General features: G+C 39.1%; 1 protein-coding gene across 5 annotated transcripts in view; it reads right to left on the bottom strand.

Annotated features, from left to right (window-relative positions):
• The window catches only part of ADGRG6 (adhesion G protein-coupled receptor G6), a 148943-nt gene extending 135222 nt beyond the window's left edge, over positions 1-13721 (bottom strand). For 2 of the 5 annotated variants that reach the window (XM_053591183.1, XM_053591187.1), the window contains exons 1-2: positions 13568-13721; positions 6240-6337 (exon numbers count right to left, since the gene is read on the bottom strand). In XM_053591183.1, the coding sequence (XP_053447158.1) occupies positions 6240-6337; positions 13568-13569 (100 nt within the window). In that variant the 5' untranslated portion in view covers positions 13570-13721. Of the gene's footprint in view, positions 1-6239; positions 6338-13167; positions 13330-13567 lie in introns of those variants that run through there. The other 3 variants (XM_053591185.1, XM_053591188.1, XM_053591184.1) reach the window with 2 other exon arrangements.
• Positions 13722-14686: the final 965 nt, after the last annotated feature.

The following is a 14686-nucleotide window of genomic DNA, read 5'->3' as shown; positions in this document are numbered from 1 at the left end:
GCGATTCTTTTGCGTCAGTCTCCCAGGTAGCTAGGACTACAGACACTCACCACAATACCCAGTTAGTTTTTGGCTGTAGTTGTAGTTGTCATTGTTGTTTAGCAGGCCCGGACTGGGTTTGAACCCGCCAAGCCCCGGTGTATGTGGCTGGCGCCCTAGCTACAGGTGCCAAGCCGGATATTGCAACTTTAATAAGACTAGTGCCAAAATACATATTCTATTTGTTGAAAACTTTAAAAAATGTCTTTGCTGGGCGTGGTTGTTCCCAGCACTTTGGGAGGCAGAAGTGGGAGGATTGCTTGAGGCCAGAAGTTCAAGAACAACCAGAGCACCATAGCAAGACCCCATCTCTACAAAAGATTTAAAAAGAAAATTAGCTGTGGACACAGGGGTGGCATGCACCTGTAGTCCCAGCTACTGAGGAGACTGAGGCAGAAGGGCTGCATCCACCCCTGGAGCTGGAAGTTGCAAGTGAGTTATGATGATGCCAATATACTACAGCCCAGGTAGCAGAGTGAGAACTTGCCTCAAAAAAAGAAGAAAAAAGAAGAAGAAAACCTTTAGAGAATTAGTCACTTAAAAGTGGTAGAAAATTTTCTACCTGCTAAAGTCTCAGAATTGATACACACCTATTAAAATCTAGAGTTCTCAGGTTTATCTTGTCCAAGAAAGTTACCTGCCCAATCTCTACTCCTAGTACAATAAAAAAAAAAAAAAAAAAAAAAAAAAACAGCTGCTAAAATTGAAAGGAAATACACACAGGTGAGGTAAAACAATTAAAACTACGTGTCCATTAAAAAAAAAAAAGACTACTTCTCTCTCTCTCTGTCTCTCTCTCTCCCCCCATGATTAAAGCCTTCAAGGTTTCTAGAGCAAAAACCTTAATGTTAAGATTCCTTCATGTCTCAATTGCCAGTGATAGGGAAGCTGAAGGACAGTGATTTTATTTTTTTTTGGCAACCAATTACTAGGAGAGTAATTTGATACTTAACAGTATCCACACACTAGTCCTAGCTCTCTGAGACACCTGGAATAAGTCTGTTATCACTTTCAAATGACTGCTCTCCACATATCTAACATTCAATTATCCTACTCCTTCTGACTTCACTACTTTAAAGTGAACATAAATCAGTTATGTTTTTAAATTCAGCGTGATTTTTACTTTTTAAAAAATTGATACACAAAAGCAAGGATGTCGTAGCAGACACAAATGAATGGAGTCATAGACTTGACTTTACAACTCCCTCATGTGGAGTTTCATATTTAACTATGTCAAATTCAGATCATCCAATTCAGAGGAAATTATCTAGAAAGATGCCTCAAAGAAACAGCTACATAAAACTTTCTAGGTTTCATGTATTCAATCAGATTGCCTCTTTTTAATCTGAGGTCTGAAATGGGACAACAGTCCTTTGTCTGAAAGCTTGAGACAGTAATTTGTAGTAACTTGACCTTGATTGAAACAACACAGCACATTCACGATTGTATGCAAAATAGTTTGCACAGTTAGAGACTTATGTATGACCTGTAGGATACACTAAATAATTTTTAGTACATATAATACTAAAATGGCTAAATTTTTTTTTTTGCAGACTTATAAAAAGTTTATTTTTCCAGCAGCCATTTAAAAGCCTTTTGATCAAATATAAAAATACATTAGGTATACTTATTTAATACTTAAATATAGGTTGGAATGTATGTATAATAATTGATGCTACATAGTAATTGCTCATTCTATGATCATGGGAAAAATTAACACAACAAAATAAAGTACACGACTCTTTCTTCCCAATCACCTGCCTACCAGAACCACGATGTGCTCTAGGTTAGAAAGTACATTATTCAGACCAGATTGTACTTTCAGAAATATTTCCCCTTTTAGCTGTTGATGTCTCATAAATATCAGACTAACACTCAGTTTTGAAACAATCTGATATCACTGATGTTTCAGGACAGAAGGGAGGCTCCTCCCTCAGTGCTCATGAGTAAGACTGTGTGGAAACAGGCTCCAGGTTGCTTAGGAATTTATTGGCTCTGGGCTGTAGACTTCCCACTCTACTCAAAGCCAGAACCCTCTGTCTACTCGAGATATCATTCATCTTCAGAGTCATGGGGTGTCACACCACATTAACAAGAAGTCATTATTTGAACTTTCCACCCATCATGTATCTTCTCAACACCTTTTAGAGATTCTTATCAAGTGAAAAAAGAGCCAGAGTAACAGTTAAGTGTCTAACAGAAAACTTTAATATTCATATACTTCAACAACTTCTTTGGTCACTTTTTAAACATGGCTTTTTCCAAAAAAAAAAAAAAAAAAAAAAAACTTATAAAGTTCATCAGGGTTTTTTTTTTTTTTTGCAGATTATTAAAGTAACACATGATCACTATAACAAGGCCAAAAATTCAGAGGCGTGTAACATTCCATCATCTTCCCCCCTCTTTCTGCAAATTAAACCTCTGAGATAACCCACTGTAGAATTCTGGTCTATATCATTCCATGTTTTATTAATGTTTATAGAGTCTTATACAATCATATATACATAATTCATGCCCGTTATGTCATACTATCTATTACAGATCTAAGATAATTTGATATTGCTCCATGACTTCCTTTTTAATTTAACATTATTACCACCGACAGCTTAGCAAGCCAGTTAGGCATATTCCAACCACACTATTTTGAAAGGTTACATGGTATTTCTTGGTATGAATATAAAATAATTTATATATTCCCCTGTTCTTCAACAATTAGTCTTTTCTAATTATTTGCTATTTCAATGCAACAGTTCACATACTGAGACATATTTATTATGTGTTTTTATTTATATAAATGCCTACACAGGGGAGTGCCATCCCAAAGAGTGTACACATTCTTAATTTTTAAAACATTTTACTCAATTACTTTCCCAAAAGATAAAGCCAACATTGTTACTGTTCTCAACAAGTTTGATTAGACTGGATACCCACCAAATTTTCTAGATGTTGTCAAGGTAATGGGTACTACACTTGACAACAATCACATTTTGTTGTTTTAATGTGCACCTTTACAGCACTCCTTAAATAATTGTTTTGGTTTGTTTTGAGACAGAGTGTCACTATGTCGCCCTTGGTAGAGGGCTGTGGCATCACAGCTCACAGCAACCTCAAACTCTTGGGTGTGAGCAATTCTATTGCCTCAGCCTCCCAAGTAGCTGGAAGTACAGGCGCCCACCACAACACCCAGCTATTTTTTTCTTATAGTTGTCATTGTTGTGTAGCAGGCCCCGGTCAAGTTCAAACCCACCAGCTCTGGTGCATGTGGCCAGCGCCCTAACCACTGAGCTTTGGCACTGAGCCTTTGTTGTACTTCTTATGAAAAGTTATATTCATTACTTGTTAAGAGACAGTGAGTTGTTGTATACATTACTCTTTAAAATCTGGAAGGGCACAACCTTGTACATTATTTGTTCTATGATTGTCCCATGAAAGTACAGATGTTAATTTATCAACTAGAAAACTTAATATTACAATTCTATTATATGGGTTAAACTATGAATAATACCCAAATTGAACCACAGGATGCTAATTTTTAACCATTTTAATTAAGAGTCAGTCTTAATATTCGGGCAGCGCCTGTGGCTCAAGGAGTAGGGCACTGGCCCCATATACCAGGGGTGGTGGGTTCAAGCCCGGCCTCAGCCAAAACTGCAAAAAATAAAATAAAATAAAAAACAAAAGAGGTTTGCCACCCCCCCCAAACTACCTATCATAGTCAAATTTATAAAGCATTAATATCAAATGATCAACCAAAATCTATACAGATGATCACTAAGCATGATATAAAAGCGTAACAGTGGGGCCCACTTTGAATTTGGAGGATGAGGAAGGAATAATTAAACTGAGATCTGAGTGTTAAAAAGGATGAGTATGAACAGACTGGGAAAAACAGGAAACCAGAAAGGCATGGCCAAGGAATAGAAAGGCTACATGTATCTAGAAAATACTGCAAGTGGGAGAAAACAGTAGTATTTTAGAAAGACAGGGTGGAAGGATTAAGGGAGAAGTAGATTTTGGAATCTAGAGGTAGAAACTAGGGGTCCTGTTTGCATATGTGAAATTCAAGGCCTAATACATGCATATATCCAAAGGTAGGTGAGGATCAGCAACCCAAGAGGTGACTCTAGGGTCCAGGAAGGGGCCAGGCTTGACCCTGATCTAGGAGACATTGGCATCAAGATGCCGTTTAAAGCCACTAGACTTGAGATCATCTCAGTGTCATTCAGAGAAGTAAAAAAAAAGTCAATGAATGTGTAAACAGAGGTATAACATCACAATTAAGCACTAAATATCTTCAAAAATACAGCATTATTATACTTTATTTACATGTAAAACAAGATTTTAAATATTACGTATATCTAAAGTTATAATATGCATTATTTTAATTGGCAGTGAGTTCATTCTAAGGAACCACGCGCTGAGTTATCTTGTGAAGCAAAAATTTTATGTTAAAACGCTGATTATAATCCCTAAAGTGTCTTAGTGAATTCAGATATTCACATGGTAGGTATTGGTATTTTAAGTTAGTCATGATTTAGAAAATATTCAGGCTGGATGAGTGAACACAAAAAACTACCTGTCACAAAATGTGATTTGATGCGCACAAAGAGCTGGAAAACCTTGTGTGGTTTTAAGTACTTTGATTCCCATGACCCTGAGAATGAATGCCTCCTTAAATTTTGTGCCCAGGTGCTTCTTTTACCTCAGCATCATCCCAGTCCAGTTGATGCCTTTTAATTAGCCTTTTTATATGTGTTTCATTTCATTTATGCCGGTGATTAAAATGCAGGAATGCACACACCCTCATTAAAATGTTGACATCCAGAATAAGAAGTCCCAATCTGAGGCGCTTTGAAGAAGCCTTAAAAATACACAATGTATGATCTAACAAAAATGAAAGTGAAGAGACCTCAACTAACTTTAATCTCATCATTTATCTTCTATCGCAAAATTGATTCCGGGAAAATCACTTATTAAAGTTAAGAAATAGTTCAACAGTCTATCATAAAATCCAATGTACGTTGAATTTTCTAATCTCTTTGTAAGTTTCTTTCCACTTCCTGGCAATAATTCAGTAATAGAAAGAATGACTTTAGAATGAAAGTCTAACAAATACAAAAACTTGTTCAAAGACCAGTTTTGTTTTGAAGTTATTAACGAAGTGCCAGGGATTTTTCCAAGTAAGTAGCAGAAACTCTTAAAATACTTGATGGCTTGGAAAAATGTGTTTATACATTAAATTCAGGTTGAATTTCTTGATCCATGAATAAGCAGTTAAAGAAGATAATCTATTTCCATGATTCTTTAAATATATTATTCGTAATAACACAGATTATAAATCTGAAATTTCTAAATCTTGATTAAATTGTAAATAATAAATACATACGAGTTCAAGGACAATGATTTTCTAGATACTGTAGTTTTACTCTGAAGGAAAATAAACTATGTAAATAGGCCAAGAGAAAACAAAGAGTAAAACAGAATGGACTTAAAAGAGTTTGTTCAGTGATAAAACCAGATAATGAAGAAACAGTTTGCTTTTAAACATAATTCATATTCCCCAGCCTCCAACTGGCTGGTTTACATAATTACCGGTTTATAGAAAATTTAGTTTCAGACAATCAAAAGAGTCTTATGTAAAAGTTCAGGGAAAAAAGTAATTATAAAACCTGGGTATTTTAATTCCAAAACACCATAATTATAATTAACTTTTAAAAACCAAGTTAAAAAAAAAGTCTAAAAGCTTCATTTCCAATTCCTATTTCATACTGCAACAAGCCAATAAAATCAGGATGAATGAAAAGAGCAAAATCTGTACTTTCTATAAATAACTATATGAAACTTGAAAGGAGAACTAAGTGCTGTCTGTATATTTATTCAATAGTGTAGGAAACAGCTACAGCTTTTTATAAGCCATTTATGTAGTTATCTCGTCACTCAATATGGGCTAAATAAATAAATAAAGACAGCAAAGATGAAAGAAATAAGCTCATTAGAAAGTAAACCAATGATCAAAGTAATGGTATTCACACAGAATTCAGAAAGAATAGAGCAATCACAGAAAGAAAAAAAAACCCTTGGAGAGAAACAGACCAAAAAAAGGTAACAATTAAAAGTCAGCTTACTTAAGTAAACAGCACACTTATACCACAGATGATGTAATCGTTATTAAATCTGGGGTTTGAAAGTGAAAGTCTTACCTGAGTGAGGAACACATACAACATATAAGGTAAGTAAGAAGAGAAGACCGGGCTTCCATTTCCAACGGCAGGTCCACATTCCACCTGAATGAAACATCCTGCAAGGACAGAAAAGTAGCAATAAGGACACGCAACAACATTCAGTAAATTATGAAAAATAATAAAAAGTGTTGGTTCCTAGCACGGCTGGAAAACAGAAACCTTTTTCAGCCTTGCTTCCAAATAAAGAAGGAACTAAACAGATGATGATCCCATCACCTTCTTCAAGCATTTTAGCAAAAAAAAAAAAAAGAAAGAAAGAAAGAAAAAAATCCATGCATTTTATTTGGCACTTGGTGGCAACTTCCCTTTCAGAATGTACGTAACAAATGATTTCTGCGCAAAGGTGGGTAAATATTGAGACCATCTGAAAATGTCATTTATTAAAAAATGAAGCAATTTCTGCTTCATTCATTTGCTTTAAGCTTCACCAGACCTATGTCCATCTGCATAGCAGAAGGATGTTTGTAGCTAACTTCCCTATTATCTCCTAGAAATTCAGACTTTAAGGAAATTTTTCCTTTTAATGTCTACTTACTGCTTTACAAATGGAAATACAATAGAACTTCCATGGTTGATGACATCCCTACATTGGCCACCCCCTTAAATTGACATAAGTTTCACAGGCCAGACATGCACCACATGTACGTATCAGTATAGCAGGCCCAGTTCCTTATGTTGAGCACCTCTGTATGTTGACCAGTGGGTGGTCAACTTACAGAGATTCCACTGTACCTACAATAAAACCAAACTGTCCAAACTTTTTCCTTTCCTCTAAAATGAACCGTCGAAGCATTAGCATTCTAAAAAGGTCAAATTCTTTATATATCAAAATGGCTATCAATATTTTTAATTGGCCAGTAAACACCAAGTATTATAGAAACTAGTAAATGACATTAGATGGAAGGGTGGTGCTTTGAAAACTCTCTAATAATCCTTTCTGCGAAATTGCCTCATCTTTAACCTGAAACTTATATTTAATAATGATTCAGAAAGGAACATCTATATTATACTGGCTCAAAACAATGGTATGATACATTGCCTTGAGTCAACACCAGCCACCCAGGAAAGCCAGCAAAAGGGGACACAGTTATAAAAATCAGTAACCAGAAGGGGCCATGATAGACTGGTGACCAGGACAGTCACGAGGCAGAAAGATGGGGGAGTAGCCAAAAGAAAATCTTCAGGAAATCTTTTTTTTTTTTTTTTTTTACTGACACAGAGCCTCAAGCTGTCACCCTGGGTAGAGTGCTGTGGCATCACAGCTCACAGCACTCTCCAACTCCTGGGCTCAAGTGATTCTCCTGCCTCTGCCTCCCAAGTAGCTGGGACTACAGGCACCCACCACAACACCTGGGTAATTTTTTGGTTGCAGCCATCACTGTTGTTTGGTGGGCCCGGGGCTGGATTCGAACCTTCCAGCTCAGGTGTATGTGGCTGGTGCCTTAGCCGCTTGAGCCCTAACATCTCCAAAGAAAGAGGTACTTTGCCTATAAGTGGTAATTGAGAATCATTTCTAAAAAGAGGGACAACTAATAAGATAGTATATGATCCCAGTAATAACTTCTTGAAAGCCTGAAGGTTGCTTACCTGGCCAACATGTATAATATTAAACAGAAAAACATGTATAATATTAAACAGAAAACCAGAATAGTAGGCAGAGAAATACTTGAATGAGCAAAATTACGCATCAAATAATGCCTGAACTGGCCTCCAGCCTGAATTTTGAATCTTTCTTTTACTGTAAGAAACCACGTTGTAGGGAAGTGAACCAGCGTTAGAGTGTGACAAATCTGATTTGCAACTTAGAGGTTACTATGCAAAATACACATGATCATCTTGTGCCTATTTCTTATCTATAAAATAAGAAACAGCAATGTATCTAGTCAGTTTCTGAATCAAGAAGGGTAACGTCTTTTAAGAACAGAGCCTGACACTCAGCAAGTACTCAGTAAATATTAGCTATTATTAATGTTCCTATCATCCTGGGCATTCTCATACAAATGTGAGCATTCTTGTCCACAGTAAAATCAAAGGGAAAGGCTCAAACAAGAATGGGTCATAAGCTTAATCTCATGTGTCAACACCAATTAATTAACTTTATGGCTACTTCTGGGATCACCTGGAAATAGAAATGAAATTGGTTATTTATGTCTTCTACAAATACAGACATTTTAAGTAGTGTCGGAAAATCTTACCACATTTTTATATTCACCAAATCAGAAGTTCCAGCATCACGCAGTTCTTCTGATGGAAATTCTAAACTAGGAAAAGGTTAAGACGTGAAGAGTATTTGTTGCATAGAGGATATGTTTTAAAGAATTTACTGCTAATGGGAAGTATGTTTTAATTAGTTATTAATTATTAACGGACATGAAGTCCAGAATGATACTGACTTACATCCTGTTTCCTCTACTAACTGTGTGGTTTGTGGGGCAAGTTGTTAAACTCTGAGCCTACTTCTTCTTCTGTAAATAGGCTATTACCCACCAAAAGAAATGGAGATCACAGTGCATGGCCCTTAGTAGGGGCCTTTATAATGGTAGGTGATAAACTTCTGTCACAGAAAGTTCATCTATCTGGAAGAATGGGCATATTTCCGACTGATGCTGGATGAATGAGTATGCTTCTAATACAAAAACACAATCCTATACCCAAAGAAGTTTAGAGCTTTAAAGATCAAAGATGAAGTTTTGAGCCTCCTATGAAGCCTCAATGAAGTAATTGAGCCTCCTCACTTCACAAAGGAGGAAACTGGGGTCTACCAAAAAAAGGGGGCAGACATCAAACCTGGCTGTCAGCTTTATAGATATTAACAGAAGGCGGGATCCGCTCAAGAGAACTCCCAGATTCTTACTCTTTTTGGCATATGACAAACCCCCTTTATCAATATGTGAACAGTGGTCTTCTCTTGAATTCTTGTCATCTCCATGTAATACTCAGAGATGCACGCTCTTGTACTTGGCTACACTCAAAACTGGTTTAATGTATTCACACAACTTCTCCTTTGTTATAAAACATTCTGACATTTAGAGACTCCATATTCAATCTTGAAATCACTTTACCAAAGGTAGCTGCAAGAGACAACCATGGCCTGATACATTCCAGGTCTCAAGACTCTGTAACTTCAGACAGAAAAGAAACCCAGGACAAGGCAAGCACTTATGCCCAAACATAAACCATATGGCATGGCAACTTTCATCCACTTTACTGTTTACTGAAGAACAGAAACAAATAAATTAAGAATAGAACAGAGGAAGGAAAGTACTGTGTGTCTTCTCCGGGGATCACTTAGCAAAGACACATCCCTGAGATTTAAATAACTTTCTCACAAGAATGGAAAATCCCAAACAGGGTTACTAAGGTTTAGAAACTACCAAAAAAAAGAAAAATAGTCTTGTACCATTTTGATTATGACCTCAAATTTCTCTTGACAAGAGCAGAAACATTTTTAAGTATAAGAGAGTCATAGTCTTCTGTATCTGGAAGGAATCTAAAATTTATGCAACATAACCGATCATCTAACAGGTGAAAAAAACTACTGAACTCCTCGGCCAAGATTACATAATCAATGCTGGCAGAGGCAAAAGATCCTTTATGTCATCTGGCTTCCAATACAGCTGTCCTTCATGAAGACCAAGCTGACTCATTGGAAACATGTTCCTCTTTCTAATCTGTAAAACTACAAAATACAATATGCTTGAATCTTATTTCAGGAAGCTTTAAAATTTAACCTTTTCATAGGAATTGTTTTAAGTGTGCCTATCACCATTTTTAAGTGTGAATATCACCCTGCATCACTGAAATAATCTTAAAAACCTACCATGTTCCACCTCTCTACTCCTAGTGGTTTCCCCAAAGTCACAATTTAGAAAAATTAGTGAAGACATTTTGAAATAAGTAGAGAAATTGATAAGACTCTAATTCTATCAATACTTCCCAAAGTTAGAATTAACTTCCTTCCCCATCTGCTAACTCTGTTTCTATTGCAAATCTTTTCATAAAGAGGTTTGGGAGTGGCAGAGAAGAATATCTAATTCTTTCACAGTAAAAAGAATTATGGTTTAATTCAATTATGCTTGTAACAGTGTTTCTTTTCTGGATAAAGATCATGTTCCTGAGACAAAGCAATATATAAAAAAGAAAGTGCTATTTTCTTCTATTACTCAATTTATGATCTTTCATTAAGTTGGGTTCACCTTCACTTTAAAAAGACTAATTTAGTCTTCAGATCTGCACAAATCTTAAAACTTACTTGAACAGCAACATGCACAACTGGCTTGGTCCTTAGGACAGATTAAAAGTCAATCTTGGGAATTACACACCCATGTACACACCATGAATGAAACTCAGGAAATCTGAAAAGGGCATACAAGCATTCTTTGATATTATTTAATTCTTGCAAACTGCCAGATTTCAATTGTTTCTAAACAATTTAAGTACATGCACCTTAGACTAATGTGTATCCCTGTTTTTATTCCTTAACTCTCTCATCATTATTGAGTATTACTGCTTTAATCATTACCAGTTTGATAGAAATAGAGTCTCATTTGGATTTCCATTAATTGAACTGCCATGTTCATGTCATCTATATAGTTTCCCTATTTCAAGGTAAATATTTTCTCCTACTTATTTGTGATTTCTTTAACCAAGTCTATATTAAATATATTAAGCCCTTGTTACATTTGCTGTGTTTTAAATAAATGAATCATGAAGTTTTTTTCAAGGCATTCCAAAAATTTCCATTTTGAGTAATGCTTATGAAGGAGAATAAGATGATACTCCGGTAGCCACGCTGAAGTTGGACTGGCATTTTTACTCGCTACTGATATATCCTCTAACTGGTATTGCCCCCGTCAACCAGCACACACTGTAATGTCATCCAACTAGAAATGAAAATTAAAAGAGTCTTTGCCCACACATACCACACACATTGAACAAAGCCTTTTTCTATTTAGTCTAAATTCTGAGTAGTCTGTAGAAACTTTTAATCATCCCATCAGAAATGTAAACTCTGTAAGGTATATGGGCAGTTACAAAAATGGTCAGGTTTAAGGAAGTGTTTGTTAGTTCATTTTTAATATATAAACTGATTCTCTTTCATATCATTATTTCCAGAAATCAGAGTGACGTGTCCAGTTAGGCTGTAAAACTACAGGCTTCTAATATTTCCCATAAGCCAGCAGACAATAGCCTCATTCACCATTGACAGTGGAAAAGCACAATGTCATGTAATTTATATAAGCAATAAATGGAACAGTAGCTTCATGCAGCAAGAGCCCAATTAATGCAAGTCTTACTAATGCTATTAAATTTCTTAGGGTATGAAAAATATGTAGTCAGCAATATAAATATATTTATAAAGTCTATAACATCAGAATAGTATCCAAATACTCTTTCTCCACAAATAAGCAAAAAGTACACTCAAATAATTTGTGTGTTTCAATCTCTTAAGATTTAAAAAAATAAAACAGCTTACGTTCCCCACTAACATTTTTAAACAAGATAGTAGGAATATTTATCTTGGGAAGGGTGGCATTTTTTCCCATACCTCCTAACATACCAATATCTAAAAAGTATCAGAACATCTTAAACTATTCCATATGAACTATAAACAGAATGGGGGAAAAAATATAGTTATAATCTTGTAAGAAATGAAAAGGCCTTCAGTCAAAATACCTGAATTAAAAACTCAAATCAAGGCATGCAACTCTATTTTCTACATGATTTAACACTCACGCTTTACACTATGACATGATTAATCATGAGGAATTCAAGTGGACTATATAACAATTTCATAATCAGGATATTTTTACTTACCTGTTGATCAGTTTCACATCTTTTATATTTAAAACTGGCATTCACATTTTTAGGTGTCACATGTTTTTTTTCTCATCAGACAGTAATATTTAGGAAAGCTGAAAGGAAGCTGGACTACATCTACTGTTGAAAACCCTACAATATTTTCTGGAGTAACTGAAGTTGAAAACAAACTCATATTCACTTGAAATGTGTCGCCTGCACATAAGAACAAGTCTTATGTGAAACTGTTGGCTGTATTCCAAAATAAATTCTTTCAAGTTATAGCTCCCTGATTCCACTGGCATAAATGAGCCTTTAAAATTCACAGGTGTGAAATTCTTTCATTATTTCACAGGCAGTTTAAGTAAAATTGAGTTTATTTCTAATTATACCGCAGGCTAAAAGGTACAGAGATGCTGAGTGCTGGGCTTGGGGGTACTACCCTTTCTCCTATTTTACAAACGTGTGTTGGGGAGGAGAGGAAGGGGGAGAAGGATGGAGCTAGGAAGGAAAGCACAGGCTCTAACTAAAGGGCAGGTCTTTTTCCAGCTATTAAACGGAAAGAAAATGTATACAGATAAAGGATCCAGGAGTTGGGGAAGGGTGATTATCCATTTCTAGAAACTCTTGTTCACTAGGTGGTAGAAGTGGTAAAATGTCCGTCAGGGCGTCTGCCCAAGATTAAATAAAACACCAGAAGGAAAATTACATGTTACAAGAAAAAGTAACCTCTCAGGTGGCCACAAAAATAATCTTGGTCCCCGTGGAGCCCAATCTTCCCCTTTTCCATTCCGTAAGGCCAGGAGGTGGTTGGCCACCCTTCAGCGAGGTCCCTCTGTGGCACCTCACCGTTAAGAAGGCAATTCCATAGAGTTCTCCAAACTCCCCACTTAAAATTCTATAGAAGTCCCCTTACAGATCCTATCACGTTAAACGGCATAACTCTGAATTACTTTTTAATCTACAAAGTACACTCAGAACATTTTTTCTGCGCGCTTAAAAAAAGAAATCAAATATCCCGAAGATCCAAGAATAACTTCTGCAGTCAGTGGTGACAAAGTGTAAAGTCAACATTCCCTCCGCATACCTGCACCTTCCAGGCTCCCAGGTGTGGATCCGGAGAGCGCTTTCTTGGCAGGGCACGGCCCCTAGACTGACTGCGCTGCCGGTTATTCCTTGTTTAATTTGAATCGAAAACACGTTTTCCCCATTCTTGAAGCCCTGCCCTTTTTATTATGCTTTACACCGCCCAAATGTGAGGTTTACCTCGCTGGAGGAAGAAAAAAAAAAAGGAAGCCGCGCACACATGTCACAGCTCCGTTTGGCTGCATCCACTGCGCCTCCAGGGGCAGACTGAAGGCAAACCGGTTTATTCCGTCTGCGCACGTTAAGTCCTGGCAAAATCACCCGGGGGGCTAGGGAGAGGGAATGGCTACAGAGAAAGACGTGAAATGGGAAGGAATTCTGGGCTGGGAGGTGAGACTTACATGCTGACATTACTGCGCGGAGGTCCCCGGAGTCCGCACGGTCATGCTCCCACTTTCCCCGGCTCTGCTGCTGCGGGCTCCGGCGCTGGGACGGCTGGCACCCAGGCCGTGGCCGCGGTCGGCCCCCGCTTCACCTCGTTTCTGGAGGGTTCATCCGGGCGTCCCGCCCGCGCTCAGGGTGGCGCAAGGTGGACCCGGGGCGCGGCGGAGTTCAAGTTCCGCTCCCGTGGGCGAGGGGGCGGGCAGGTGGGCGGCGCGTCCCTCCTTTCTGAGAAGTTGGGGAGAGTTAGCGAGAAGGGCTGAGCGCTCACGGGCCGCCTGCGGGCTGGCGCTGGGGCGCTCTGGGCCGGGCCGGGTGGAGCTACGGGTGAAGGGGTGCGACTCGCGGGTCCTCGCCCTCGCTGGCCTGAGGCGGGACTGGGTCAGCCCCTGGTGGCCCCGGTTTCTCTCCCGACCCACCCTCCTCCCCACCCCACCGCGGGCTCGGGCCGCTCTCCCAAGCCTGAGCGGTCCGCCGGCGCGTCCCGAGCCGTGCCCCGGCCGGAGCTGGGGGCTCAGGTGCGGCTGTCCCGGCTCTGCGCGGCCCTCCGGCTGCCCCGGGCTCTGCGCTCCGCCGCGGGGCCGTCTCTGGGGCTCAACTTCCCCACCCACGATCGTTAACCCAAGGGCAGAAAGCGTCGCCCCCTGGGGCGGGACGGGAGCTCCCGGTGATGGGAGGGAGGAGAATGTGGCGGGGGCCTCCTGGGGGTGGGAGGTGGGCGGCCAGCCGGGCTCGGCGCCCGGGCGGGGCGGGGCGGGGCCGGGCCAAGGCAGAGCCGGGGGTCCCGGGAGCGCCGCGAGCGCTGAGCGTGGGAGACCCTCGGCGAAAGAAGTGAACAGCTGGGGACGCGGGCGACCCCTGTGGCTGCCCCTGCCTGCCGCGGCGGTTCCGGGGACCCCAGACACCGTGCGGAGCCCCTGGGCCAAGCTTCCGGGACACTGCTTAACTTCTCTTTACGCTTCTCACTCGTTCCTTCTCTTTTTCTGTGTATCTACGCAGAATATCCCTTCCACATCTGAAAACATGGAAGGGATATTAACAGGAGGCTGGGAAGATGTTCACATGTCGTTTTATTGAGC

This window comes from Nycticebus coucang, chromosome 5, assembly GCF_027406575.1.
Source record: "Nycticebus coucang isolate mNycCou1 chromosome 5, mNycCou1.pri, whole genome shotgun sequence".
In the NCBI taxonomy this organism is placed as follows: domain Eukaryota; kingdom Metazoa; phylum Chordata; class Mammalia; order Primates; family Lorisidae; genus Nycticebus; species Nycticebus coucang.
This window is presented reverse-complemented; position numbering and strand designations above follow the sequence as displayed.